The sequence below is a fragment of the Varanus komodoensis genome, unplaced genomic scaffold, assembly GCF_004798865.1.
Source record: "Varanus komodoensis strain SLA01 unplaced genomic scaffold, ASM479886v1 scaffold25, whole genome shotgun sequence".
Lineage (NCBI taxonomy): Eukaryota > Metazoa > Chordata > Lepidosauria > Squamata > Varanidae > Varanus > Varanus komodoensis.
Window position 1 is genome coordinate 6,479,277 of NW_025335661.1, and position 26,738 is coordinate 6,506,014.

At 40.0% G+C, this 26,738-nt stretch overlaps 1 protein-coding gene across 3 annotated transcripts in view; it reads left to right on the forward strand.

The window, feature by feature from the left end:
* ACSL3 (acyl-CoA synthetase long chain family member 3) overlaps window positions 1–26,144 on the forward strand; it is a 53,097-nt gene extending 26,953 nt beyond the window's left edge. For all 3 annotated transcript variants that reach the window (XM_044432761.1, XM_044432758.1, XM_044432759.1), the window contains 12 exons: window positions 9,459–9,568; window positions 11,302–11,440; window positions 12,635–12,791; window positions 13,512–13,635; window positions 13,877–13,948; window positions 15,529–15,668; window positions 16,557–16,729; window positions 16,938–17,012; window positions 21,133–21,324; window positions 22,272–22,386; window positions 24,628–24,785; window positions 25,769–26,144. In XM_044432761.1, coding sequence (XP_044288696.1) covers window positions 9,459–9,568; window positions 11,302–11,440; window positions 12,635–12,791; window positions 13,512–13,635; window positions 13,877–13,948; window positions 15,529–15,668; window positions 16,557–16,729; window positions 16,938–17,012; window positions 21,133–21,324; window positions 22,272–22,386; window positions 24,628–24,785; window positions 25,769–25,932 — 1,619 coding nt within the window. In that variant the 3' untranslated portion in view covers window positions 25,933–26,144. The remainder of the gene's footprint in view (window positions 1–9,458; window positions 9,569–11,301; window positions 11,441–12,634; window positions 12,792–13,511; window positions 13,636–13,876; window positions 13,949–15,528; window positions 15,669–16,556; window positions 16,730–16,937; window positions 17,013–21,132; window positions 21,325–22,271; window positions 22,387–24,627; window positions 24,786–25,768) is intronic.
* Window positions 26,145–26,738: the final 594 nt, after the last annotated feature.

Below are 26,738 nucleotides of genomic sequence, written 5' to 3' on the forward strand. Positions count from 1 at the left end.
ATCTGAGGTCACTATTACTACTACTACTACTACTACTACTACTACTACTACTATTTCTCACCAATCAGTGTCATGGAATGCAGCTCAGCTGTGTTAACTAAGATGAAGTAGGGTTGCCACTAAGGGGCTAGTCGCCTTGGTTCAGTTGATAGCCGTCACGGGGACAACAATCCCAACTATTGTTGGCCTCAAACAAGCCACCCTGTGGGATTTGGTTTGGGTTTGCAAGACATGACACACCACTGTGGACGACAGTGCTGCAAGTTTAGCAGCCATGCCAAAATTGGTATTATCCCAGTTCTTCAAGTTCTTACGTAGAAGGAGGACACATGTTATTGTATTTGAGAATCTCCACTCATGCTGCTTGCCTCAAAGATGTTTTACATGGGTGGGCCTTAGTTCAGAAAGTATTGTAACTTTTTTCTGTAGAAACAGCTCCCCACTCTTTTTTGTCCTGGAAGGCATCTTTCTTTCTGAGCTTATCCAGAGTTTCAGGCTGCATTCATATATCCAGTTTCTTTGGAGTAAGCCACATTGAATTCAGTGGAATTTGTTTTTGTGTAAACATGTATAGAATTGTGCTGTAAATGATTCAGTAATTTGTCATTAATATGTTTTCTATTTGGACATTTTTCTACCTGCTTTCTTCCTACATCAAAACAGAATACTGCCTACATATTTAAGTCAGGCCCACAGCCTGATTAAAATTATCTGTTAATTTAGTCTGGTAAGTGCTGAGTAGCCAAAATGCAATTCTGCACATGTTTATTCAGAAGATGCAAGTTCCATTTAATTTAGTGGTGCTCACTGTCAGGTAAGTGGGTATAGGATTAGCGCCTAAGTAGTTTAAATTCATTCATTCTCTTTCTCTTGCTTGGCTGAGCTTAATTTTAGCTCTTTGCTTGACAACACATTTTTCAACAGAAATCAGATCTCTCTTCTACCTTTATTAAAATCTAGTTCTAGCTAAACATTATCTTCCATAGTAATGTTTTAAAATGATTCTGGGATGGAAGTGAATGTTTGTGCGGAGACAGTTGTGAACAGGAATAGATAGTAGCTTCCTCCTTTTGGATCACTTCTGAAAAAAAAAACCCTATTTAATTTTTACTCTGACCTAATGAGCTGGGTCAGACATTATTTATTTATTTGTAGCTTGTCGTTTTCCTGCAAAAAAGTCAGAGTGGCTCATAAAATCTTTTTTCTCCTCTCCTCTCTACTTTATCCTCATAACAAACCTGTGAGGTAGGTTAAGATGAGAGTCAGTGACTGGCACAAAGTCATCTAGTACACTTCATGGCCAACTTGGACTAGAACCAGATTTCCTCACCCCGATCCAACATTCTGTCCATACTACCACACTGACTGCTAAATTTTAGGCTGGTATTAAATGAGCACGCTTTGTGTCAATGTTATCCATGCCTCCCATGCTCAGAATACAGTTAGGATGAGCCCTAGTGAATTCTGTTGCTCTAGTGTTTGTATTCTTACTCCCATGCTCAGTCTGGTCTTGCAGAGTGAGCCAAGTTGAAAAGAAGTCTGCAAATGTTTGCAAAATGAAGATTGTGCACCTGGCAGCCTTCTTCCATATCACATGCAGAAAAGCATATGTCTCCCGTAGGTGGCAGGGAAGGGGGACACTGCTTGTGCAGGGCTCAATTCCTGGTGAGCCCTTTATGACCAACCTTCTTCCATGTCAGGCAGCGGAAGGTGGCACCTGACGAGGGGCATTATTTGAGCAGTGCACTGGGTCAATATTATTATTATTATTATTATTATTATTATTATTATTATTAACATTTCTATGCTGCCCCTTGCCGAAGCCTCGGGGCGGCTTACAACACAATAAGATACATTGAAATACAATAGAACATAATAAATTACCAATAAATACAGAAATACAAAAAATACACTGAGATACAATAATATAAAATTAAATTTAATAGTATAAAATAAGTAAATAAAGAATATAGGAGGAGGAAAGAGAAGGAAGAGGAAGTTGCCCTGGCCAGATCATATATTTTAACAATTAAAATGATGTTTAAATAAGAAGGTCTTTACCTGGCGCCGAAAAACCAGTAACAACGGTGCCAGGCGGACCTCTTTGGGGAGTGAATTCCTTAGGTTGGGTGCCACCACAGAGAAAGCCCTCCTCCGAGTACTTACTCTCCTAATTTCTTTCATGGAGGGTTCCCAGAGAAGGGACTCTCCTGCAGATCTCAAGGGGCGGTCGGGCATATACGTATGTAAGCGCTCGTTCAGGTAGCCAGGACCCAAGCCGTTTAGGGCTTTATAGGTCATAATCAACACCTTGAATTGGGCCTGGGCTTCAATGGGAAGCCAGTGAAGTTGACGGAGGACTGGAGTCATGTGAGCATAACGCCCCATCCCCGTCAGCAACCTGGCAGCTCTATTTTGCACCAATTGAAGTGTTCGGACCGTCTTCAGGGGAAGCCCCACGTAAAGCGCGTTACAGAAGTCTAGGTGGGAAGTCACCAGCGTGTGTGTCACCGTCGCCAGGCAGTCGTACTCCAGGTAGGGGCGCAGCTGATTAATCAGCTGAAGCTGAAGGAAGGCGCTCCTCGCCACCGCTGTCACCTGAGCTTCCAAAGAAAGCTCCGGGTCGAGGAGTACTCCCAAGCTGCGGACTTTGTCCCTAAGAGGGAGTGTTGCACCATTCAGGACCAGGTCAAATCCACCCTCTCCGAAGCCCGATCCGCCAACCAACAGGACCTCCGTCTTGTCTGGATTGAGTTTCAGTTTGTTGGCCCTCATCCATTCCATTACCTCGGCCAAGCACCGGTTCAGCACAGCCACTGCCTCACCTGGATTAGTGGAAAACGAGAGGTAGAGCTGGGTATCATCAGTGTATTGATGATTCCGCAGCCCACACCTCCTGATGACCTCTCCCAGCGGTTTCATATAGATGTTAAATAGCAGAGGGGATAGAATGGAGCCCTGTGGTACTCCATGGCATAGCTGCCATGGGGCAGAGACATAGTCCCCCAGCGCTACCTTCTGGAATCGACTGTTGAGATAAGAGCGGAACCACTGCAAAGCAGTGCCTCCAACCCCCAATCCCGCTAGCCTATCCAGAAGGATACTATGGTCGATGGTATCGAAAGCCGCCGAGAGGTCCAGAAGAACCAACAGGGATGCACTCCCCCTGTCCTTCTCCCTGTACAGGTCATCGTACAGGGCGACCAAGGCAGATTCAGTACTGTACCCGGGTCTGAAGCCGGACTGAAAAGGATCCAGATAATCAGTTTCATCCAAGAGTGCCTGGAGTTGTCCCGCCACCACTTGCTCCAACACCTTGCCCAGAAACGGGATGTTGGCCACAGGTCTATAGTTAGTGGCCATCTCTGGATCCAGTGACGCTTTCTTCAGGACCGGTCGTATTACCACCTCCTTTAAAGGGGCAGGCACTCGACCCTCCCTCAGAGAAGCGTTAACCACTTCCAAGATCCAGGTCCCAATCCCGTGCTTGGAGTTATTTATTAACCAAGACAGGCAAGGATCCAATAGGCAAGTGGTGGGACGTACTCGTCCAAGCACCTTGTCCACATCATCGGGCCGCAATAATTGAAATTCCTCCAATAATTTTGGACCAGACGGTAGCATTGGCGTCTCCCCAGAGACTTCTGATTCATTAGTGGAGTCCAGCTCGTGACGAATCTGAGCGATTTTCTCCCTGAAATGCCTGGCAAAGTCGTCACAGTGGGCCTTTGAGGGTGGCATCGGATCTTCCTTAGGACCCGGGCGAACCAGGCCTTGTACCACTCGAAAAAGCTCCGCCGGATGGCATTGTGAGGAGGCAATGGAAGCGGAAAAAAACTTCTTTTTTGCCGCCTGCACCACCACAGCATAGGCCCGATAGTGGGCTCTCAAGTGTGTTCGGTCAGATTCATCCTGTGATTTCCTCCACCTACGCTCTAGTTGTCTCCCAACCCGCTTCAGCGCCCACAATTCAGGTGTATACCAAGGGGAAGAGCGGACTCTGCCCGGTGGGAGAGGACGCTTGGGAGGGATCGTGTCCACAGCCCTGGTCATCTCTCCGTTCCACAGTTCGACCAGAGCCTCGACAGGAGCACCCTACAAATGCTAGGTACACTCACCAGGGACTTGGGATGCAGGGCTGCTGCAAAGCAGACTGTAGACTGGGGAGCTGAGCCCAGGGAAACTGATGGATTCCCACCTCCAGATTCTTCATACATCCCTAGCTCAGTGTTTCCAGTCAGGGATCAGAGTCCTCAGCAAGTCATAATTTGCCATGATAGGCAAACTATGCACTATGTTAATTCCTCAAATACATTTCATGTATTTATTACTAGATTTGTTTGAAACCCTGCCCCATTAGCATCACACTCTCTGGGCAGCCATTACAATAAAATTACCATTAAGTAAGTTTAAATAAAATGATGCAGGTAAAACATCATGTTAAATAAACAGGATAAAATCACATACGCAGATCAAGTAAAACTAAAACTTAAGTTAATGTATTCAAACCAGTGCAAATTCATGTAAATCTAAGTAGTCCATAAGTGTGCCATATATGCACCACAAATATGTATGGAAAGGTGTGCCATACATAGATGTGCCACAAATACATATGTGCCCCTAGGTGAATGCATGGCTGTCTGGTTCTCCTGGCGTCTTCTGCTCTGTAACCTAATGGTTGATTTTCGTCCTCCTATGTTTGACTAAATTGTGTATGTAGACTGCTTTTGCTCTGCCATGTTAATTAGAGCCTTTGATAGCCTCAGAGGTTCGTTTCTTCCCCACCTTGCCCTCTGTTATTGAGTGTTAGAAGGTTCAGTGAAGCTTCTTATTTTTCTAGTTTGAATTTTGACTTTGCCAAATTGATGTTCATTCCATAGGTTTTCATTTCCAGCATCCTTTGGTCTCACTGTGCATGACATTACAGACATGAATGTTCATGGGGAGTATTCAGTTCCTCAGTCTGCCTGAAGTCTCTTTGGAATATATTCAGGAAAGTCAGGCAAATGTACTGCTAGCCTTTCCTATTAGCTGACAAGAACTCTACAGTACAGTACACAATTTTGTATTGTATTTCTGTATTTTATTGTGTTTGATACTCCAGCATATCAAATGCTCCCAACCTAAAACACACCCACTTATATACATGTCAAATTTTCAAAGTTAATGTTGTAGATCATCAGTGACATTAGGCATTCCTACAACTAGTGTAAAGTCTGGTTTTCTCTGGTGGCTTTTGGGCATGACAATTTGCTTGGTTTGAATGAAATACAAATTTTGGTTTGCTGCGATCCTGTAGAACTAAGTGAGGGAATTGGAATTAGGAGAGACCATGAGAGCACATTGTCATCTTGTGACTCATTCCCACTTGTGATTATATCTGAAGTAGCCCAATGTTTTCTTCATGGCCCTTTGCAGAAATCAGTGCTGCAAAGAACTGTATTATGCTAGAAAAGTGCATTGTACTAGAAAATGGAGTCATGGGTCATTTTTTCTGCTTTTTATCATGATAGATAGATAGATAATTAACCTGAAAGTGAGACAGAAAAAAAATTAAGAGTGCAATCCAGTCAGGATATCTGTAAGCCTCTGAACTTGGAGGAATATGGGCATCCAGTGCAGGGAAAGGAAGATGGAAGAAGCAATCTCTGCTTCCTTCTCCTGCTACTCTGCAGTTCAGCAACACCCAATTTCAGTTCTCCAGCTACAGCACTTTGGAGGGGATACCTTGTTTGTTGGCAGCCCTGTTCTCCTTCCCTGCCCAGCAGAACAACCCTTTTACCCTTTCCTTCAAGTTGCTCTTAGGACCTCAGAGAAGGAACTTACGCAGTTCTTTCTGTGCTGGTTCTGAGGAGGGAGTACATATTCAAACAGAGATCCCCCACTCTGCAGTCAGAACACTGTCTATGACCTAAGGTCTCGAAATCTGAAGAATACTGTGTGCCTTCTAAGTGCTGGCTAGGAGCCATAGGATTGCTCTTCCCAGCATTTTCAGAAAAGTTAAGGGATTTGAAAAGGAAATTTGGTAGAAGCTTCATTATCACATTATGGGAAACCTTCCATATCTTCAAACTGAGGGTTTCAATTTTAATCTGAAAATAAAGTGAATTTTGAAACATTTGGAATAGAGAAGCTTGCATTTTAATCCATGGAGTGGGTCAGCAGGGAGATTTGTGACTGGAATTTAACTGGACGTTTCAAGTTCCCAAGACGTGCTTCAGCTCACAGCGTGACACAGCATTTGGTGATCTCAAATGAATGAACTTGGCTGACTTATTTGCTGGCAGATGGTAATACTGTCATACACTTTTCACGTAGTCATTTCTCAAAGCTGAGTTTAGGCCAGTGAAACATGATGAGTTAAAATCTGTTTAATTTTGCAAGGCAAGATGCTTGCTGTTCCAGTATTTGACAAGCGATGCTTTTCCTGCATTCTTCAACTTCTGTGCCTGATTTTGCTATGCTAATTTTTAAAAATCTTATTTTATAGTCTTCTGTGGTTGGTTTGTTTGGGTGATTTTTTTTGTTTGCCACAGCACAAAAATAAGAATTCCATTTTAACATTGCTGTTATTTAAGAATGTGTTTCATGTGATTTTATCTCATGAGAATTCTTTTATTGCAAAAAAATATATTTTTCATTCATTGGGTAATAAGTTTTGGTTACAAGTGAAAATAACAGAATAGAATCTCCATTTTAATGATTTCCCCCAGATTTAATATGTGCCTTCCTTTTTGTCTTTATTATGTGTTGAATCATAAAAAATAGCTGATTTGAATTTGTCTCTGGAGAATTTTTTCCTTTTCTCCCTCACACCACACTAAAAAATAGCAAATAAACACCTGCTGGCTTTTACTTTTATATTTGCTCCTGGAGCTGTACATTTCAATTAGATTTTTATGTGTCCATGTGCAAGTGTTATGCACAGTGTCAAGTGGCAACTCTGCAGATCAGGCTGTGTGATAATAGTTTGCAGCTGCTGTAGCTTACTTCAACTCTTACTGCCTGACGTCAGTGCACCATTTTGTAAACTGGGCAAGCGTCTCAAGTTCATTAACTGCTGAATTGTTTTTCACTGCATTCATTTCCTCTTCCATCTGTAGGTGAATAATATCAATTATTATTTAAGAGATTATATGTTGCCTTCCACAGCTTGCTAAGAGCTGGCGAGGGAAAACTTATGTTTACATAATAGGGGTCACTGGATTAGACACGGAAAGCACATGGGAACCAGGAAAGGCCATCTTTTTTTATGTTGCTCCCACCAAATTAAAGAAAACACTGTGCATGTATATTTGCTTTACAATTTGGAATTGTATTCCTTCTTAAATTGCCTACTCCCCAAATGCACACAGTTTCAACAGCTATTTTTTTGAGTAAAAGAAAACACTTTTGTTGATATGTTGGAACTACTGACTCTCAAGCAGCACATCTAGTAGACTAATAGTCTAATCATCTACAAAGTTAGGTGTGCCTAAGTCCATTTATTTTAGGGCTTAGAAAATAGTTGAAACCTCAATATAAATTGTAACTATTCCATAAATGCCTGTCTATATAAATGCTCTTTCTGTTTGGTTTAGGATTACACTGCATGAAAAAGTGATGTGACTGTGGTAGCTATAACTATAAGAATTGCATCCATGTTGGCTGTAAAATGTTTAAGTGTGACACTTTTTTTTGAAACCTATGCTGGTGTTCAATCCATCATGTAATTAAGATCACGTGAGGCAGAGAGCAAGGTCATTCTTTCTAGCCATGTCCTATCCTTTATGTCCCATTGGCTTCCATGCGTTAGAGGAAAAGTTTTGAATGGGAAGCCTGCTTTATATGCATATGCTTCTCTCCTGATTTAGAACTTTGAATTCTAAATCATATTGGAGCCTATGTAGAGTGTTTTCTTCCCCCTTACTCAGTTCTGTGTGGCATTAATGCCCTGGTGGGGCTTTTCTTTAGGATAAAATGGTTGTACCAAGTTTAGATCAGGAGTACAGAACCTCAAGACTGGGTTCCAAATCTGGCCCACTGGGGTTTTCCAGATGGCCATGCCCCCTTTCCTCGGCACTACCCTTTCCCCCAAGCCACTTGTTTACTGATTCTTGTGCTGTTTTTCACCATTCTAAAAAGTTAAAATGCCTGTCTTAAGACTTAGTTACTGCCTGAAAGAGCATTACATAATATTATGCTGATATTTTTGGTATTTTGGCCCTGCTTACAACTGCAATGTAGCCTGCAAGGGCTTCTCCACAATGGCTTCAGCCCCCTCAAGCTTAAACAGATTCAACACCCCTAATTTAGACCACTGTTTTGGTTGCCTTTTAGTTGTCATGAATTCTGAAGAAACACTTCAAAATCCACAAAGCAAGTGGCAGTGTGTCCTTTGCAACAAAGAGATGGGCATATCTTTAAGAAAGACTTACATTTCTTTACCATGTAATTAATTGCTGCTGATACATATAACCCCTGATCTTAAACCTGATTACTTGAAAGTATGTGCGGATGTGTTTATGATGTAAACTCAAGTGGAGACTACTGAAAACTGCCTCAGCATGATGACATACTCCTGACAAGCCCAGGCTGTCTGTTTTGCACAGAGAATTCCCAAACACTGGCTTCTGGGAAGTGTCTGGCATTGACTGACATGTAAACTCTCCATGCCTCCTGCCTGAAGGAGAATGCTAATGTTATATATTGCAGCTGCAGTGAGAATAAGTCATAGTGCAGAAGCTCTTTTCTAGCAGGTTTCTTGTGCCAGTCAGTCCATGTCCTACAGCTTGATTTTTAGGTGAGCAGGATGAGCAGGGCCCTGTTGTACATGAAACTGGCCCTCAGTTAGTAATTGAAAGATGTGCCATAGGCCTTTAAGAATTTCCCAACAGTTGCAGAGACTATCCTTTTCAAGGGTCAGTTCTATGCATAGTGGTGCACTAGAGGTTCTTTCCTGTCAAACTAATGGTTGCAGTCTCAATTTTGTCAATTGTTGACTACGACTGGAGTGAAGACAGCTGAAATCAAATCCACCATGTAGGTGATCACTGCTCCCCTCAGTGCTGAATGTACCTTCCTGCACTTTCAAAAACACCAGATCAGAAGGTCTTCTTAAATTTAGTGTAGTGTGTTCTGTTCTTGTACTGGTGGTTGATTTATGCAATGCTTTTTCATCCCCACTGTACATTTATGGTGGAGCAGCTGCAACTCAGAGTAGCATATTGCCTCCTATAGAGTGAAATAGGGCTTCTGTTGAAGGATTTAAAGAAGCTGCACTGCAGCTTTTCTGAGCAATCAGTAGAAATATGTGAGTGAAAATATTTCTGTATTTTATTTTTCTCAGTGTTCCAGTTATTACATTCCAAGCAGTGTGCAAGTGCTTAAAATATAACTGAGTGGGGTTTTCAACATTCAGTTTATATTTTGATATAATGGACATTTCTAATAGGAAATGCATTCTTTTTTTCCCGCAGTTGTTACACTTTATGCCACTCTAGGAGGCCCTGCAATAGTACATGGATTAAATGAAACAGAGGTGACAACCATTATTACTAGCAAAGAATTGATGCAGACAAGATTAAAGGTAAGGCATAGCCATGTCTAGATAAAAATTGGATCCATATATTCAGACATGATCTCATGGAGGGGAATGTGATATGCATACAGCACAGTTTATTATTTCCCTTTCTCCCCTCTCATGTCTTCCCTCCATCTTATCTAAACAGTTACGTTCTAATCTATGAGAACAAGCACAGAAGTGTGGCTAGCTTGTATGCAGCATAGCTTGCAAAAAGGATTGTGAGCCTGTTCACTGCCATTTCTGAACTAATTCATAAATAGTCCAAAGATACACACACGTTATAGGCCACTAGGTATGTAAACCTTCTGGGACAGTGCCACGCTCTCCTTTTTTTGAAAAGTGCCATGAACATGGATGGTGCTAAATCTAAATTCCTAGACTGCAACTTTAGTTTTGTATGTCCACTTCCTTTTCAGCTTTTGTACAACTTAAACATGACTTTAGCTTGTATGCTTGTGACAGAGATGTGTTTTATTTAATTGTGTAAAATGCTGTACATCTAATAGTCATTTATACAACAGATTAACTGAAACAGCAAAAAGCTAGTTTTTTTTAAAGTTAGATTAGGTTATTATCTATTTGTTCCCACTTGAACAAAGCATAGATAAATCATACTAGATCTGAATTTTCTTCCCATAAATGGATATATAGAAATATCCTATTTGAATACTAGCTTCATAGGACACAATCTTGGCTCACAGCATGCTTATAAAACATATTTGCAGTATTGTTAGAAAAGCACTTTATAAAGGATGTCTCCAAGTATAATCTGTATTATAATTCACTAAGGATTTTGTGGTGCCAATGAGGCCATCCCCTATTGGCAGATGAGACATTGTAGAATGTTTTTGAATGTTCTAATTGCCAAAGAAAGCTGTCAACAATACAGTATTTTCAGCATTGCACTTCTGTGAGTTGAAGCTGAAAGTTCAGTTTTCTAAGGCTTTTCTCAAAGTCCCTAGAGACAGGAGATGCTTTGAGAACAAGGTAGGAAGATTGACAAGACAGTTCAACTGACAGAGGTCCCAGGAGATAGAAAATCTAAGGGTCAGGGAACCAAAAGACAGATTAGCTAGAGGACGGAGGCAGAGCAGGCAGCAGACTGAAACAAGAATCAGAACACATAATTTGTAGAGGAAAGGAGACAGTCTTGAGGGAAAGGACTGTGGAAATGGGGAGTTGATGAAAGAAGGAACCATTGAAAGCAACAGGGGGTAGAAGAGTTAATAGAGATGCTTGGAGGGACAAGACAGCAGGGGTTATGAGCTAATGGTAGAAAAAAAGTGGACAGAAAAGGAAGTTGTGGTATTGTGGGCCAGGAACTGTAAACTTCAAGCTATTTCTTTTAATGTTGCATGCATAGGAAAATTCTGGCTTTGATCTGCTTAACGTTTTCTGCTGTGCTGCTAGTAGGCAGTGTACAGTGTGGTGTCAAATGCATAAAACGTAGACATGTAAGAATCACAGTATACTAGATATGTAAACCTCTAGGACGAGGGCCATTCATTCTTTGCACAGTATCATGTACATGAATGGTGCTTTATATCATTTTCATATTCACCTTTCCTACAACTTCCATATTAAAAAATGAACTAATGCACTAGTTTTAAGGATAGTAATATGTTAAAAGTGTCTCCCAGAGTAGTCTCCCACTCTGTTCTTTTTATTTATTTTTTGCAGAGTGTCATTTGTTTGTGAAGCAAGGGGAATTTTAAAACTATATTTTTCCTCCACAGAGTATTGCTTCCCAGGTCCCTCTATTACGTCATATTATTACTGTAGATGGCAAGCCAACATCATGGTCTGAATTCCCAAAAGGTGTAATTGTTCACACTATGGCATCTGTTGAAGCTATGGGGGAGAAAATGGAAAATAGTATGTATATTTCTTTTCTTGATCACTTGTTTTATCCTTATGATAATGAATATGTTTTCCTGGGGGTGGAAAGAAAGTGGAAGAGATAACATTATGCATAGAGGGGTGTCAGCAACTGTTATTTCTACCATGGAACATAGAGTTCCATGAGCATACTTTTTTTTTCTTTTTAGTCTTTGCCATGGCTATACATTCTAAAGTTTTATGAGCTCATATCCTTAACAACTAGTAGAAGTTCTCCTGATGTATGTTAATTTAATGTGTAGCTATGTGACCAAAACATGAAAGGGTGCTATCCTATTCATGTTTAAATAGAAAAACCCTGAAACTCCCAGAATTTTCTGTGGAATTTTCTGTTGTGGACCTTTATCATATCATGCATACAATTGCATCCTAAGAGAGTGTGACAGGAAATTATCACTTCTTGGCATATGTGATAAAAGTTTTCCTTTGGGATTTCAAGAATGTACATGCAATGCTTCATCATGCCTGCTGTTAGCAAGAAAAGATTAGGCTGACCCTAGCAAACTTCTTAAATGTGCACATGGGGGAATGCTCGGATAAGTTGCTATATATAATTTGGTTGTTATCATTAGATTTTGTTAAAGCAGGCTAGGCAATTATTTTGCCAGGATAGTTTTGGTGAAGTCAATTCCACCAAAACAAGTATTGATTGTACAAATGATTGAGAATGCTTCCAGTCTTATATGGAATGAGGCCTGCTGCTGAAAGTGAAGATGAATGGCCTTTTCACAGTACAAACTAAGATTTCTGTATATAGCTATGGGTTGGATTTTGTGCGGTTTAAGTTTCCAGCTGAGATACTGTTTACACATTTTGGGGTTACAGATCTGTGGTTCCAAATTCAATATAATTAAAAAGAAAGACTCCTAGACATGAACATTCTAGAGTGATTAAGTATTTCTCTCCGTATAAAAGTATAGAATGCATTAACATTTTTACAAATGTAAAAATGTAAATATTAAAATCCCCCCAAACTGTTCTTGTGCCCCATCCCACTACTGGTGCAAGCTGACAGAGCTCTGGATGGGATGGTAATGGTGGTGCTGTCTGTTTCTCCCTCCCAGGAAGCTAGACCTGCTTCACCTGTTAGATCTTTAAAAACCATAATTGTCAGAAAAAATTGCTTTCTTTTTAATTGCTTCTTTGTGTTTGCTTGTCATTTTTTTCAAGTATCAAGCAACAAACAAAGGCTGAGACCCCTACCCTCAGACATTGCCGTAATTATGTATACGAGTGGCTCCACAGGAGTTCCAAAAGGTGTAATGATCTCTCACTGTAATCTTATTTCTGGGATAACTGGGATGGCTGAAAGGATTCCTAATCTGGGGTATGTATCAAGGCATATATATTTCTACACAGCACTTGTGTGTCTTACAGTCTCAAGGTCCACTGAAATATTATTTTTTAACACACACATTTCTAATATTTTGGAAAATGTAAGACTGACTTTAATCAAGCATGTGTTATGGTGTGGGGGAGTGGAGTAAAGGACCTATGGAACATTTCTCATGTAAATTCCACATCTTCAAATTGATGTAGTTTTATGTTATGATTTGGTATTCTTTAGTTCATATTAAGTAAAGGAAAGTTCCATTATTTGGCAAGGGTACAACAAAGTCAAAATGTCTTACTGTTTTCATTTAGCTTCACTATCATTCTAGAAAGAGAACATCAATATCATAGAAATTTGGTTTTGACATTTAAGTTAAAATGCCGATGAGGGCAAAATGTTCTGAGACTTCAGGACAACTGGATAGTCTAGCGAAGGGTATCAATACAATGCTTAACTTCATTCACAGGAAGCAAGGGCAAGTTGAGTCGAAGGAAAAAGCTGCGAGGATGGAGAACCAGTTCTTTAGGTTGACTTACAAGACATAGTAGGGAGCCAGTGTTACACACCCATGGTGGCTCCACTCTTTCTGAATATGCCGGTATGCCAGCATTACAGAGTTGTTGTGGCAGGACACCGTTTGGATCACTATGCTGCAGTCTTAGGAATGGATTGACACAGCTTGACACACAATATATATTCTAATCTCTTTTTCAGAGAAAAAGATATCTACATTGGCTACTTACCGCTTGCTCATGTTCTGGAATTAAGTGCTGAACTTGTCTGTTTGGCCCATGGATGCCGTATTGGCTACTCATCACCTCAGACTCTAAGCGATCAGGTATGGTTTTTCCATAATAAGAATGTATCAATTGTATTTTAAAATTTGTCTGAACTTCACCGAAATGGAAAATTAAATAATTATGTCTCTTTTAAGCTGGCATCAATGTCAAAATAGTTTCCTAACAGATGTTATGGTGAAACTCTACTTTTTTTCCAGGATGTGCACAAATTTTATGTTGCACAAGTTTTGGTGAAAGGTAATTTAAGGTTACATGTTGTTTTCTTCATTTCTGTTTTAGTCTTCGAAAATAAAGAAAGGAAGTAAAGGTGATGTTTCTGCACTGAAACCAACTCTAATGGCAGCTGTGCCGGTAAGCTGAGCATTTGAGGTCTACGTTTTTCAAATATTAAATGAGAACTTGGAGATTACAGGATAATTCCTGATTAATGCTTTTTTTCCATGTTTTCATGACACATGTAGAAAACTTTGGAGGAATCAGCACATGAATGGGATCTGGGAATGTGTGGGAGGAGAAGATTGTATCGAAAATTATGTTAGCATTCTAGTAAATTCCTCTGCTTGTAGACATTTCCAGAAAATTCCCATGGTTGAATGAATGCTTAAACGTTTAATAATCAAAGATGTAAGAATACCAAACAAGACTTAGAGGAGTATACTGTTCATTTTCCAAAAAGAAATGGAAATTTCAGCAACCTTTCTTAAGGAATAAGGAACTTACTTAATAAGGCACATTACAGTATGGAAATAATTTTAGTCTAAACACCTGTTAGAACTGTATTAACAATCTGAATGTTTAGATTGCACAGTGAGTATTGTTTAGACCTTAATTTCCAGAGGGACAGCCATGTAAGCTTGTTGCAGTAAAACTAACAAAAGAGTTCTGTGGCACGTTTAAGACTAACAGATTATGACACTTCAGCTGCCTCAGACTTCATTGCTTATAATCCCCACCTCCTCAAGCATGTGTATACAAATCTGCCAACCTGAGGTTAACACTGCAGGCATCTGATAAAGTGGATAGTGTCCATGAAAGCTTATGCTATAATGCTTGTATTAGTATTTAGGGTGTCTCATGACTCTTCGTTGTTTAAAGCTTAAGCCAGCCATGTAAATTGATGCTCAGCCAGTGCAGACAGCAATTTTTTTCCAACATGCAAGTGGTGACGTACATAACCCCTATTCTTTCTTTCTCTTTCTTAATGATTGAAAGCTTACTAGTGGTGTCCAGTATCTGAGCAATTCAGTATGCCCTGCGTTAACTATCGTGGTACTGAGCTAATTGCACAAGTACTATGGGGGGGGGGGGATGAATGAAAACCATATTGGTCGACCCACCCCCCCACCCAACCTCTGTTTAAGGACTCCCATATCTGACAAGCAGAAGAAATAGAGGCCACACATGCAGCAAGACGTGGAGCTGGCATGACATTCTTTGCCATGCCTTTACTGAGTCCAAAGGTAGCAATGGCTGTACAGTATGGTGTTTGTCTGACTTGGCTCCCTCTTTACCTTGAGGCTGAAAATCAGAAGGATGATAGGGGGGAAAAGGGCTACATTGGCAATGTACTAATAATGGCAATGCACTACTGCAGTTGTCCGTCCTATTTTTTGCTTTCTCTCTGCCTCCTTTATGAATTCCATCCTCAAAGAAAGAATTAAGAGTGGGATTTGCCCCATTGTATTTCTCTGCCTTTGAATGGATGATGCAAATTTGGATGGGTTGAAACATGTAAATTAGTGTTGTTGTTTACCTGACATCCTGTTTTCATATTTTTAAATCTTCTAATGCATCATGAGCCTTTAGAGAAACTAAGATCTGAGCTAATGTTAAGAGAGGACTGTACCCTCAAAGAATGCTACAGCAAAGTGAATGTATTGCACACAGCTATATTTCTTTGTTTGATCTATGCAATCCATTTCTGTAACTAGGAAATCATGGATCGAATCTACAAAAATGTCATGAGTCGAGTTAATGAAATGTCCAGTTTCCAACGTAATCTATTTATATTGGCTTATAATTACAAAATGGAGCAGATTTCAAAAGGCTATAGTACTCCACTCTGTGACAGGTAGGTAAATGAGTTTTTTTCTTCCTCAAGGGTAAAGCTACTGAGAAGCTGGCCAAATGGCTGGATCAGTCAGAGAAAGAGAAAGCTTGTATTGGTCACAATGGGACAATGTATATTTTATTTATTTATTAGATATTTTTTAGCCTGCCTCATTAGTCACAAGGCTCCCTGGGCAGGTTACAATCATATACAATCAATAAAATCATATGAAAGACCATATAATAAATAACACTAAAATCACAATATTAAATTCTATTATAAAGCAGTTAAAAGCACATTGATGTCACAGCTTGACAGAAGCTATGATTATACAAAAGGCAAAACCATACTCTATGTTAAAATATACAACCATTAAAACCAGACTAACAATTAAAATACTGTCAAAATAAAAAGATCTTTGCCTGGTGCTGAAAATAAAGCGGGTGCCAGGCAAACCTCTGGGGAGCTTATTCCAAATCAAGGTACCACTCCCCAAAAGGCCCTTCTTGTAGCCATACTCCTTATTTCCTGAGTAGGATGCTTTTTCAGAAGGGTCTCAGATGATGATCTAAGGGGCTGGGTAGGTTCATATGGGAAGGTATAAACCAGGTGACATTGATGAAGAAAGATACCTTTATCCCAAATTTGCTAAACCTGTTGCCAAGTAGAATGTTTAAAAGGAAAATCCAGGCAAGGTACTGTGTCATCAGAGTAGTGGTAGTGATAGTGATATGCACCCTTGCTAGGAAGTAAGTCCTAATGAACTCAGTGGGAGTTGACACATATAGCATCGTATTGCATATTCTGTTGAAAAACCTTTACACAAAGCTATGGACCTTCTGGTTGGGTACACATGGTACTTTAGGTAATCTTTGGTTAAGCAATAAAAATATATTATTATCTTTTTAGCCTCGTTTTCCGGAAAGTCCGGATGCTACTAGGTGGAAAGATTCGGGTCTTGTTGTGTGGAGGAGCTCCACTTTCTGCAGCAACTCAGAGATTTATGAATATCTGTTTTTGTTGCCCTGTGGGACAGGGCTATGGCCTAACAGAATCTTCTGGGGCTGGAACAATCACTGAAGGTTAGTGGTGTTTATAGGGTAGAATACAACCAGGATACAGATTGTATAATTGGGAATTACCAGCATGTTGGCAATGCTTCACTCCAAAATCTCTCAATGCATCACTGATAACTGCAGGAGAAACCTATTCAAATATCTATTTTAGTAAAACTAATTCTAGGGTCCACTTTTCTAAGCCTTTAATAATGTCTCCCCCCCTACTTTTCAGTTTGGGACTACACAACAGGCAGAGTGGGAGCACCCTTGGTTTGCTGTGAAATCAAATTAGTGAACTGGAAAGAAGGTAAGGTGTTATTTTACGATGACACTTACTTGGCATGTGACAGTTTCAGGACAAACTTTGAAATGCCTTGTTTTAACATGATGATATAGCTGTGGTGTTGTGCACCTTTAACATACCTTCAAAGCCTTGTCTTTGCGGAATTGAATAAGAGCAGGTTTTCTCTGCGGTTTCATAGCAATTTGCTTTGAGGGCTAATTTAAGCCTGATGTGGACTGACTAAGTTTCCCAGAGCTTCTTGACAAGGTTTTCACGTGCTGCCTTACTGAGTTTTCTTCAGTTTCTTTTGCACAAGTAAAAGCATATTTTACACAAGAATGGGAGAGGGTTACTTTCATGTCTCACCTGGAGGAGGATTCTTCAGATGAAGAGAGCCATCACAATGGGCCCCAGCCACAATCAGATGCAGGGGTTGAGGCTGCAGTTGACTGCCTTCCATTAGAAGAGCAGCCAGAACCTTCTTGGGCAGTCCCTGAAAGTCCTCAAGGGCAGGAGCTAGAGTCCGAAGGAATCCACTCCTTAGAAAGGAGGAGGAGATCATGGATCCAGCAGAAGTTCAAGCAGCAGGCTGCGTATGGAGCCTCCCATGAAATAGCACACTGACTTAATTCTCCAGCTGTGCTATAAATTAGATCAGCCAGAACCTATTCTTTATGGCAAAACAACAAGAACGTTTATCTGTGTCTTTGACTTTGTTTAAGACAAATTGAATACCTAGACTTTTGGCTTACTTTCTGGACATTCTTTTGGGCACCCCTGCCCGATTTAAACTCTGGACATACAAATGAGCAGCCTTGACCTTCATACTGCATTGACTAATCTTTTGGGAAGTAACACAGGGAATGCGCATGGACAGTTTGTTTTACATCCACATTCTCTCTACCACTGTGTGTCCACTGAGAGATTGGAGACTGTATTACAGGGAAACTCAGTCTTCAGAGATCAGGTGGCTCAGCTTGCTGCTTCTATAGCTAACCTGCAGTCTCAGTCAAACCAGCTGCATACTCTACTGCCCCCTCCAGTTCCTGCTCCAAAACGTAAGTGCCCAGTGACACACCCAGAAAAAATAGATGGGAATCCAGATCAGTTCTCTGCTTTTTTGGCACCCTATTTCAGTTATATATGCAGCTCCAACCAAAAGACTTCCCAACTCCCCGGGTAAAGTGCCTTTTGTGATCTGCCTGCTTATTGGCTCAGCAGCCAAATGGGCTATCCCCTATCTCCTCCAAGGTAGTCCCCTCCTTATGAATTTCTCAGGATTTTGGAGGCAATGCAGTCTGTCTGGTAGGATCTCTAAAGAAGAAAAAAACCAATCATTGTATTCACTATCTTTGCCAGGGAAAAGGAACTTTCAGCTCCTATGCCACTGCCTCTTGCTTGCTGATCCAGGATTTGACCTGGAATGAGCCTGCCTTGATGCATCAGTTCTGAGAAGGGTTGGCAGGTGACATCCTGCATGAGTTAGCCTGAATAGACCCCCATACCCCACTACATTGCAGGCGCTGATACAACAATGCCTGCAGAACAATGGCATACTGAATGCCGTTGTCTAGGGATTGACCAAGCACCCCTAGAACAAGGTTGCCAGCTGTAGAATTACAGAGGTCTGTGGGACCTGAGTTTCAGCCATTCATCTCAGCAAAAGAACCCATGCAGTTGTGGGGAAGCCAACCTCACCTCACTCCCAAGGAAAAGGAGGAGTGCCAACAGCAGGGGCACTGCTTGTACTGTGGTATGGCAAGGCACTTTTCATGAAACAGCTCAGTAAAGAAAAAAAGTGAGATCCACCTTGCCAGACAATGACCATACTATGAGTACAAAGTTGCAAGTAAATTGTTTGGAAATGCAAAAAAATGGCAACTATGTATATGCTTCATAAGTAATGAGAATACAAAATACATGCTGGAGCAAAACAGTTTGATTCTCTAGCTGTACTTCTTTCCATCAGTGTTTAAAGAAATAAACTATCTGTCATATTGTGCACAAAACGTTTGAACAAAGTTTCATTAGTAAAGTGCAAGATGAAGAATTAACAGTATTTTCCACGTATTTGTTCTATTTTAAGCAGTTTGGATTATATTGCTCTCCACTATATAATACTGCTTTTAAAAGTTATGATACACAGTTTTACATCTACTAGGTAAGCAAACATTAACTAAAGGAAACATGCAGAAGGATTTGGCCTCCTTAAAAAATTACCACCAGAATGTCACTAAAGAATTCAAAATTGAGAATAAATTTAATTTGCTCTTCTGTTTTGTTTATTCTTAGATCTCAAAATGGAAAATCTGTGAGTCATTATTAAGGAGATAAATGTAGAACACTAAGTGCACTAAACTGACACATGAAGAACTGCATGATACATTGGATAGTAATGGACTTAGAAGGGCAGGAATCAAGTTCAGATAGTTGTTCCTGCACATCATTTTCAGGACCACTATACATGCTAATGCCTGTGTTGCAAGCATAATTTGCAAGCATAATTTCCACATCAGAGGAACTTTTGCCCATCCATAGTTATACCATGCATGCACTTTGATAGCCAGTTTGGTTATAGTGATTAAGAGTTCAGGACTGGAACTCAGGCAACCTGGGTTCTCGTCCTTACTCTAACTGGGTGACTTTGGGCCAGTCACAGACTCTCAGCCTAGTTTCACTCACAGAGTAGTTGTAAGGATAAGATTGAGAGGGGGAGGATAATTGTGTAAGCTGCCTTGAGTTCCTTGAAAGGAAAAAAGGTAGAATATAAATATAATAAAAATAATAATATGTTTTTCCATGTTGCATAACGTGTGAACTCATCTTATCTGAAAAAGTCTGATATCTAAGTTTCAGAGAAAATCAGGCTTTACACCAATCTTTACATCACTTTTAATGCTTCAGCACTTAAGAGTTCAATTTTGCACAGTGTGAAAACTATGGTTTGATGGTACATGAATAGGTGCTGTTGTCTTCCCTTCTATGGTCTTTATATGTTCTAGGCAATTTGTTACCTTCTGGTTTGCAGCAAGGAGGGCTTAATACTATGTCTACATTGACAAATGATGGCTTGTGCTTGCTTTGTAAACCAGAATCAAACCCTAATTTACCAATCTGATTTGGAGGATTGTATAAATCATACTTTGCAAGTTCAAGCATGTAAATTGTCCCATAGCTTTCAGAACAGGGACGGAGAACCTTTATCAGACCAGGGGTTGAATTCCAATCTAGGAAAGGTCTTGGAGGCTTCATTCCATCTGTGGGAAAGGCTAAAGAAAAGTAGACAGGCCAGCATCTGAGTTTAAAAACCTATTTTAAGGTTACGTTGGGTTTCAAGTGCCAAGCCTTTATGTATCTACTCAGAAGTGGCATGTCTTCTTACAAGCAGGGCAAGCTTCCATTTTCAAGTCAAATCATTCACCCAATTCCCACCCAAGTCCTTCTCTTCAACAGGGAAATTTTTAAATCACCAGTCAGTTACTAATCAAAATTAAATGCCTTATCCTGCCAGTAGAGGCAGAGGAGCGGGGCTTGGAGAAGAAGCTGGTGGCTCTAGTGGGGAACTTCATGAGCAATATATGGTCTGCTTGTCAGAGGTTGCCCATGTCTGTTTTAGAGGATTTGCAAGGGTATTGTGAGTACTGAGTAAAACATTTTTAATATTGTAAATTAAATGAGTCATCTTTGGGTGATGGGAATGGAGTCAGATTATTGTTTGGATTTAATATTCTAAAATAAGTTCCTTTGGATTTTTTAAAAAAATCAGGATTTGCGATATCAGAAGCTTCTGTCAGTCAACTAGCAGAATAGACAGGTAATGCTGGCTGCATAAATGCTTCTCAATTCATTGCTAAGAACTGTTTCCACAGCTTCAGCTCTTGTCTACAAAAATGCACTTCCCTGAGTTGTTTCAATCACAACCTTTTTTTAAACACATAGTAGACAGTCCAACAGATAGATAGATGTAAGTCTGCTTTGTCACACCATCGGTGAATTAGCCACTGTGGCCTCGATATATAATAGTACATGCATTGTAAAATGTTAAGTTGTAATTGAAATATAGTTTACTATGCTGAATTTCGTTTATTCTGTATTTTAAAAATACACATTAGCTTCCTTAATTTTACAAAAATTTCAATTGCAGGTGGATACTTCAACACAGATAAACCATATCCTAGAGGTGAGATTGTTATTGGAGGTCAAAACATAACCATGGGCTACTACAAAAATGAAGAACGAACACATCTTGATTTCATAGTAGATGAGAATGGACAGAGGTGGCTCTACACTGGAGACATTGGGGAATTCCATCCAGATGGCTGTCTAAAAATTATTGGTGAGTTAGCCATATAACATTTGACAGTTCTACAATTTTGTCATACTATCATTTCATTCTAGTGAAGGATGTTCTTATTTATTTGAATGCATTTAATATTTTGAATATGTGCTCTTTCAGTTAATCTTAACTTTATTAATTCATTTCATTGTTAATTGAAATCTTATTTTACTCTGGATATTGTGCATTTACAACACAATCCTAGGCATGCTTACCTGGAATTAAGTGTCACTGAGTTCAGCAAGGCTTTCTCCCAAATGAGTATGCATTGGATTGTAGCCTCCAAGAGTTGGAGCCACAGGGTGGCTATGTAGTAATTGGAGCAGTCCTATCCTTTGAAGTAATTCCTGCTGAATTCACTGATATTAAATCCGAGAGAGGAGTGTTTGGGTTTGCAGCCTTAATAAGGAGTTAAGTACCTGTTTAAATGTAACTCAGATCAGTGAGTTCACCTTGACTTCACCAGGATGGTTTGTCTTTATTCAGTGGCTATTTATAAAAGTTCACATTTCAAATCCAGAGTAATAATTGGAGGAGGACTACTCTGTTCGGAATACTACAATAGCATCTTTAATTGAATTTGGTGGCACAGACTCGCAAGTAAATATGTATTGGTTATTGCTATTAATGGTTTCAGTTTTTTAGTTTGGAAAGTAGTTGTATGAATTTTGTCTGGCAAGTTTGCAGGTGTTTATGAATATTGTGGTAATGAAAGCAAATGCAATCTAATAAAGTTATTTGTTTAAGAAAGACTTTTAAAAACACAGCACATGATTGAAATGTTGAAGGGTTAAGTTACTAGGTGTTAGTCCAAGGAATTCTGCCTAGACTGTTAAAATCTCATAGGTCCAGTGTGGAAAAGAACAGGAGGACTAAGGTGAATCTGTATGACTATACAGAGTTATGACCTTTGTACAAATATAACATTTTCATTTCCTTTTCTTTAGATCGTAAAAAAGATCTTGTAAAACTTCAAGCAGGAGAATATGTTTCTCTTGGTAAAGTTGAAGCAGCTTTGAAGAACCTTCCACTGGTAGATAACATTTGTGTATATGCAAGCAGGTAAAGTGGCTCACATGTTCTTTAGGCTGGAGAACACATACATTTTAGAAACTCTTCTGTGCTTTTAGCTAAAAAGCAATCACACACCCTTTTGAATATATATAGATTCTGCAGGAGATGACAGGAACATAAATTCTTTCTTGCCCACTTATCGCCAAACATTACATCAGCAGTTAAGTCTCTTTAACAAGACATTGTTGAGAAGCATCCATGTTTAACCATTTCTGTGGGGGATGTAATGCTCTATTGTTTTTTTGTTTTAAAAGAAGTGAACCAATTGAATTTACTGAACCTATGTAAGAGCCCTCAATTCAGTCATAGCTTAGCTATGTATTACGTATCACTCACACTACAAGCTGGCTTGTTAGAACAGCCAGAGAGCTGAATTCCATTTTGGAAAAGCTCTAGAGGCTGCATTCCAGCAGTGAGCAGAGTTGAAGGCAAAGGAGGCAGGGCCAAAAATAATGAAAATAGCAGTATATTTCAGCTTAAAGCTCCTACTGCTGTAATTAAGGCACATTTCAATTTTTTAAAATGGGTCAAAGAATGGACTAAAGCTGGGAGAAACATGAAACGGTGATGAACGGAAAGGGGGTGGGACCAGGAAAGGGGATAGGCCAACTGGGAACCTTAGAAGTCCAGAGTGGGACATCAAAAGAGCTGGATTTGGCCCCCAGGCAAAAACCTTGAGCTCTCCAGATGTTCTATACTGTAGCTCCCGTCCTTCCCCAGCGTGAATGGCCAATTGTTGCAATCCGATATTTCTTGAGAGCACCAGGTTGAGGAAGGCTGCTGTTGGCTGATATTCTCCTTCTCACAATTGTACCATCAAGCTGACATAACTGAGTGGCTTGAAGTCCTGGCTAACCTATTGCATTTCCTGCACTTCTAAGGAGGAGGACGAACCCCCTCCAAGCAAATCAAAGGAGTTTTATAGGAATAGCTTCTTGACTAAGGGAAGAAGTTATGTTGCTGCCTGATTGAGTTTTTGATAATTTGTTTGTTTAATCTTTTGTCTGTTTGTGGAAAGAGCAGTTAACTCTCATGTTGCAAATCTTCACTTTTCCCCAGCTTCCCTAACCCCTGCCTCCTCCCCCACTAACACCAGAAGATGTAATAAAATAGCCATGTAGCAACCAGGTGAAAAACTGGCTCCTTCCTCTAGACAAGCTGTTTCTCGGAGACTCTTTTGTGGTGGTCTGAGTATCCTTAAAGTCTTGTCACTGTAGCACTAAACTATGGTTTAGTATTGCATTTAAACCAGCCCTGTACATTGGCTTAACTGTTCATGTAAAGTCCTTGGGGAGTGTAAACTCAGCATGGGGACGCTTTCTGCAGTGGCAACTTTGGCAGAAGTTCACGGTTAGGATCACACAATAGAGCAAGCAACCCTGTACTCCTTCCATGGCATGTGAATTTTTGCTGGAACTTACCAGTCAGACAATCACATGGTTGTTTGGGCAGTATGGTTTTTGTGCTCCCTGTTCATCCATCTGGCCTCCCTAAGCACTCTGGCAGCTCTGCAAGCAAATTCCCTGCTGATTCCTTATTCTTACCTATGCACTCCTCACCTATGCAGCCTCCTTCTGATTGTTCTGCTGCAGGTCTCCTCCTTGATAGAGGCTCCCCCTTCTTCCTCAATTGTATCTGCATATCTGCTTCACTTGTCAATCATTCCAGACCCACAGAGATGTTTTATTAAATGAAAAGAATTTTGCAATGTTTCCTCCCACTTCTTCCTCAGTGTATTTTCATTCTGTCTCCATGTTTTAAAAAGTAAATAGGGAGATGAGCACATAACTTGGCCAGTGGGAATAGAGTGAGCAAGGACGCATCTGTTGCTAGGGAGCTAAGGGCAGTAGAGATCAAAATCTAAAAGTGGCTATTCTCTGTGGCTGCTCTTCCCAGAGGACTGTATGGTGTTTCCATACCAACATTGGTAAAATGGTGTTCCTGGGTTTGGACAGCTGGAGAAGCCATGGTGAAATCTAGAAAATTTAAGAGTGTTAATTTCTCTCCATGGTTTCAGAAATCTGATCCTACCACTCCAGAACTGGGTTCTGACCACACAACAGACCCATCGTAAGATTCTATCCTAGCTTCTCATTTTGTGTGAACCTGCCAAATGGGTATGCCATTGTATTCTTGGTGGAAAAAATAGAGAAAAGTGAAAATATTAAAGGTCACATAAACAGAAATATGAGTATTGGTATGGAGTGATGTATTTTTATTTTTTTTCAGTTTCCAATCTTATGTCATTGCATTTGTTGTGCCAAACCATAAAGAACTTAAAGAGTTAGCACGAAAGAAAGGATTTAAAGGAACCCTGGAAGAAATATGTAACAGTGCTGAAATGGAGAAAGAAGTACAGAAACTTTTAGCTGAGGCTGCTAAGACAGGTATGCAAAGTGCAGTACTCTTTGCACAGTTCTTTAAGATACTTTTATTTCATGAAAATAGACGTTTAAAAATGTAGTGCTATGGTGGATTAAAGGAAATAATTTGAAAATTGGGAATTCTTTTTGAGATGCTAGATTTGTTTTCCTTACCACAAGGGGTAGACAATTGCTAAAACAAATCTTAGGACATAAGAAGAGCCCTGCTGGATCAGACCAAAGGTTCATCTAGTCCAGCATCCTGTTTCCCACACTATCCCACCAGGTGCTCAGGGTATGAAGGCAAGAGCCTTCCCTGTTCTTGCTTCCTAGCAACCAGTATTCATGGGTAGGCTGCCCTTGAAACTGAAGGTTCCCATATAGCTACCATGACCATTAGTCCATCCTGAATAAATTGATCAAAGACACATTTTAAAAGGTGTTTTTCTGTATTAGTGGCTATCACTACAACTTTCAGTAGGGAATTCTGTATATTAATTATGCTTTGTAGAAGAAGGTAATTTCTTTGGTTTGCTTTGACTCTACTACCAGTCAGTTTCCTTGGAGGATATGAGACTGCTGTTTCAGAGAGAGAAAAAGCCTCTCCCACCCCCCTGACCTGGTCTTTCCACTCTTTCAGGATCATGTGTGTTTTATTAAAACTTTTGTAACAGGGATGGGGAACATTTCTTTGGCCTTGGGCTAGGATATTTGGAGGCGGGAGGGCATGCCCGTAGTGGTTGGGGCTAATACTGGTGTGCAGCACACACCCATACATTTTCTCTCAACTGTCTTTGCCTGTGGGGAAAAGGAGAAATGTAAGTAAAGGCCCGAGGAAAGACTGCTTCAGAGCTCCAGCAGTGCCTTCAAGTAATGGCTCCCTGGTGAGCTAGCTTTACTTCCCATTTGCCTCTATTAAGAACAGAGCAGACATTTCCCATGTGGCCTCTATAAGGTTCATTCTTAGTCATTTTATAATCTGAAATACTTTCTTTTAATTGTTGCAGCTAACCTGGAAAAATTTGAAATCCCCCTCAAAATTCGGTTAAGCCCAGAACCTTGGACCCCAGAGATGGGCTTGGTGACAGATGCCTTCAAATTAAAACGTAAAGAGCTTACTGCGTACTACCAGGGAGATATTAATCGAATGTATGGAACAAAACTCAAATAATCATTTCATTTGTTCATTCTTTTTCTTTCTTGCTTACCTTTTTTTTTGGTGCACCATTTTCTATGGTGAGCTCAGATCAAATAGGAAATACTTGAATCACATGTCTCATCACTTGGGACCAACATAAACACACCTTTAATCATTTCAGCTTATGCTGTTACTTCTGATAACATCTTTAACTGGCAGGATTAGTAAAGTGTTAAGGCAGGAAATGTGTCTGTCTCCTTTTTTCTTTTCAATTTCTTCTGCTACCTTGTCAGTGTGTGGATTTTCCTAAAGTCCTTTTGGGCAAACATGATTTTGAAGCCTCAAGTTTTTAAACCTGATTTATAAATCCTGTACAATGTTTTGTTTGTAACTTTTTGAAGTTTGGCTATTAGACAGAGAACTTGGTTATAAAAGAAATTATTAGGGGGGGCTTTTTATATAAGTATTTAAATATTAAAGAGGTATCAATGTGAAATTATGTACAGTGAAATGACTTATAGGTGAAAATCATTGTTGGGCAGAAGACCAGATTATTTGTTGCTGTGCAATTGTTTTGTACAAAATTGCAGGAGAAATAGTCTGACATTCTGACTTTATAAAGTAACAGCTGAAGTATATGCCTGACAATTTCCTCCTACATATATATTATTTTTATCTGAAATAAGGAAAAGTGGTCATGGCAAAGCACTGTATATATGTGAGCATACCTGCAAAGCAAGCTGTATTGAGGCTGTAGTCATGCAAAGTATGCTTTAACACCGCAAATCTTACACCTGTGAATCTGTCTAACAGAGGTAATTCACTTTTCAAAATATTTT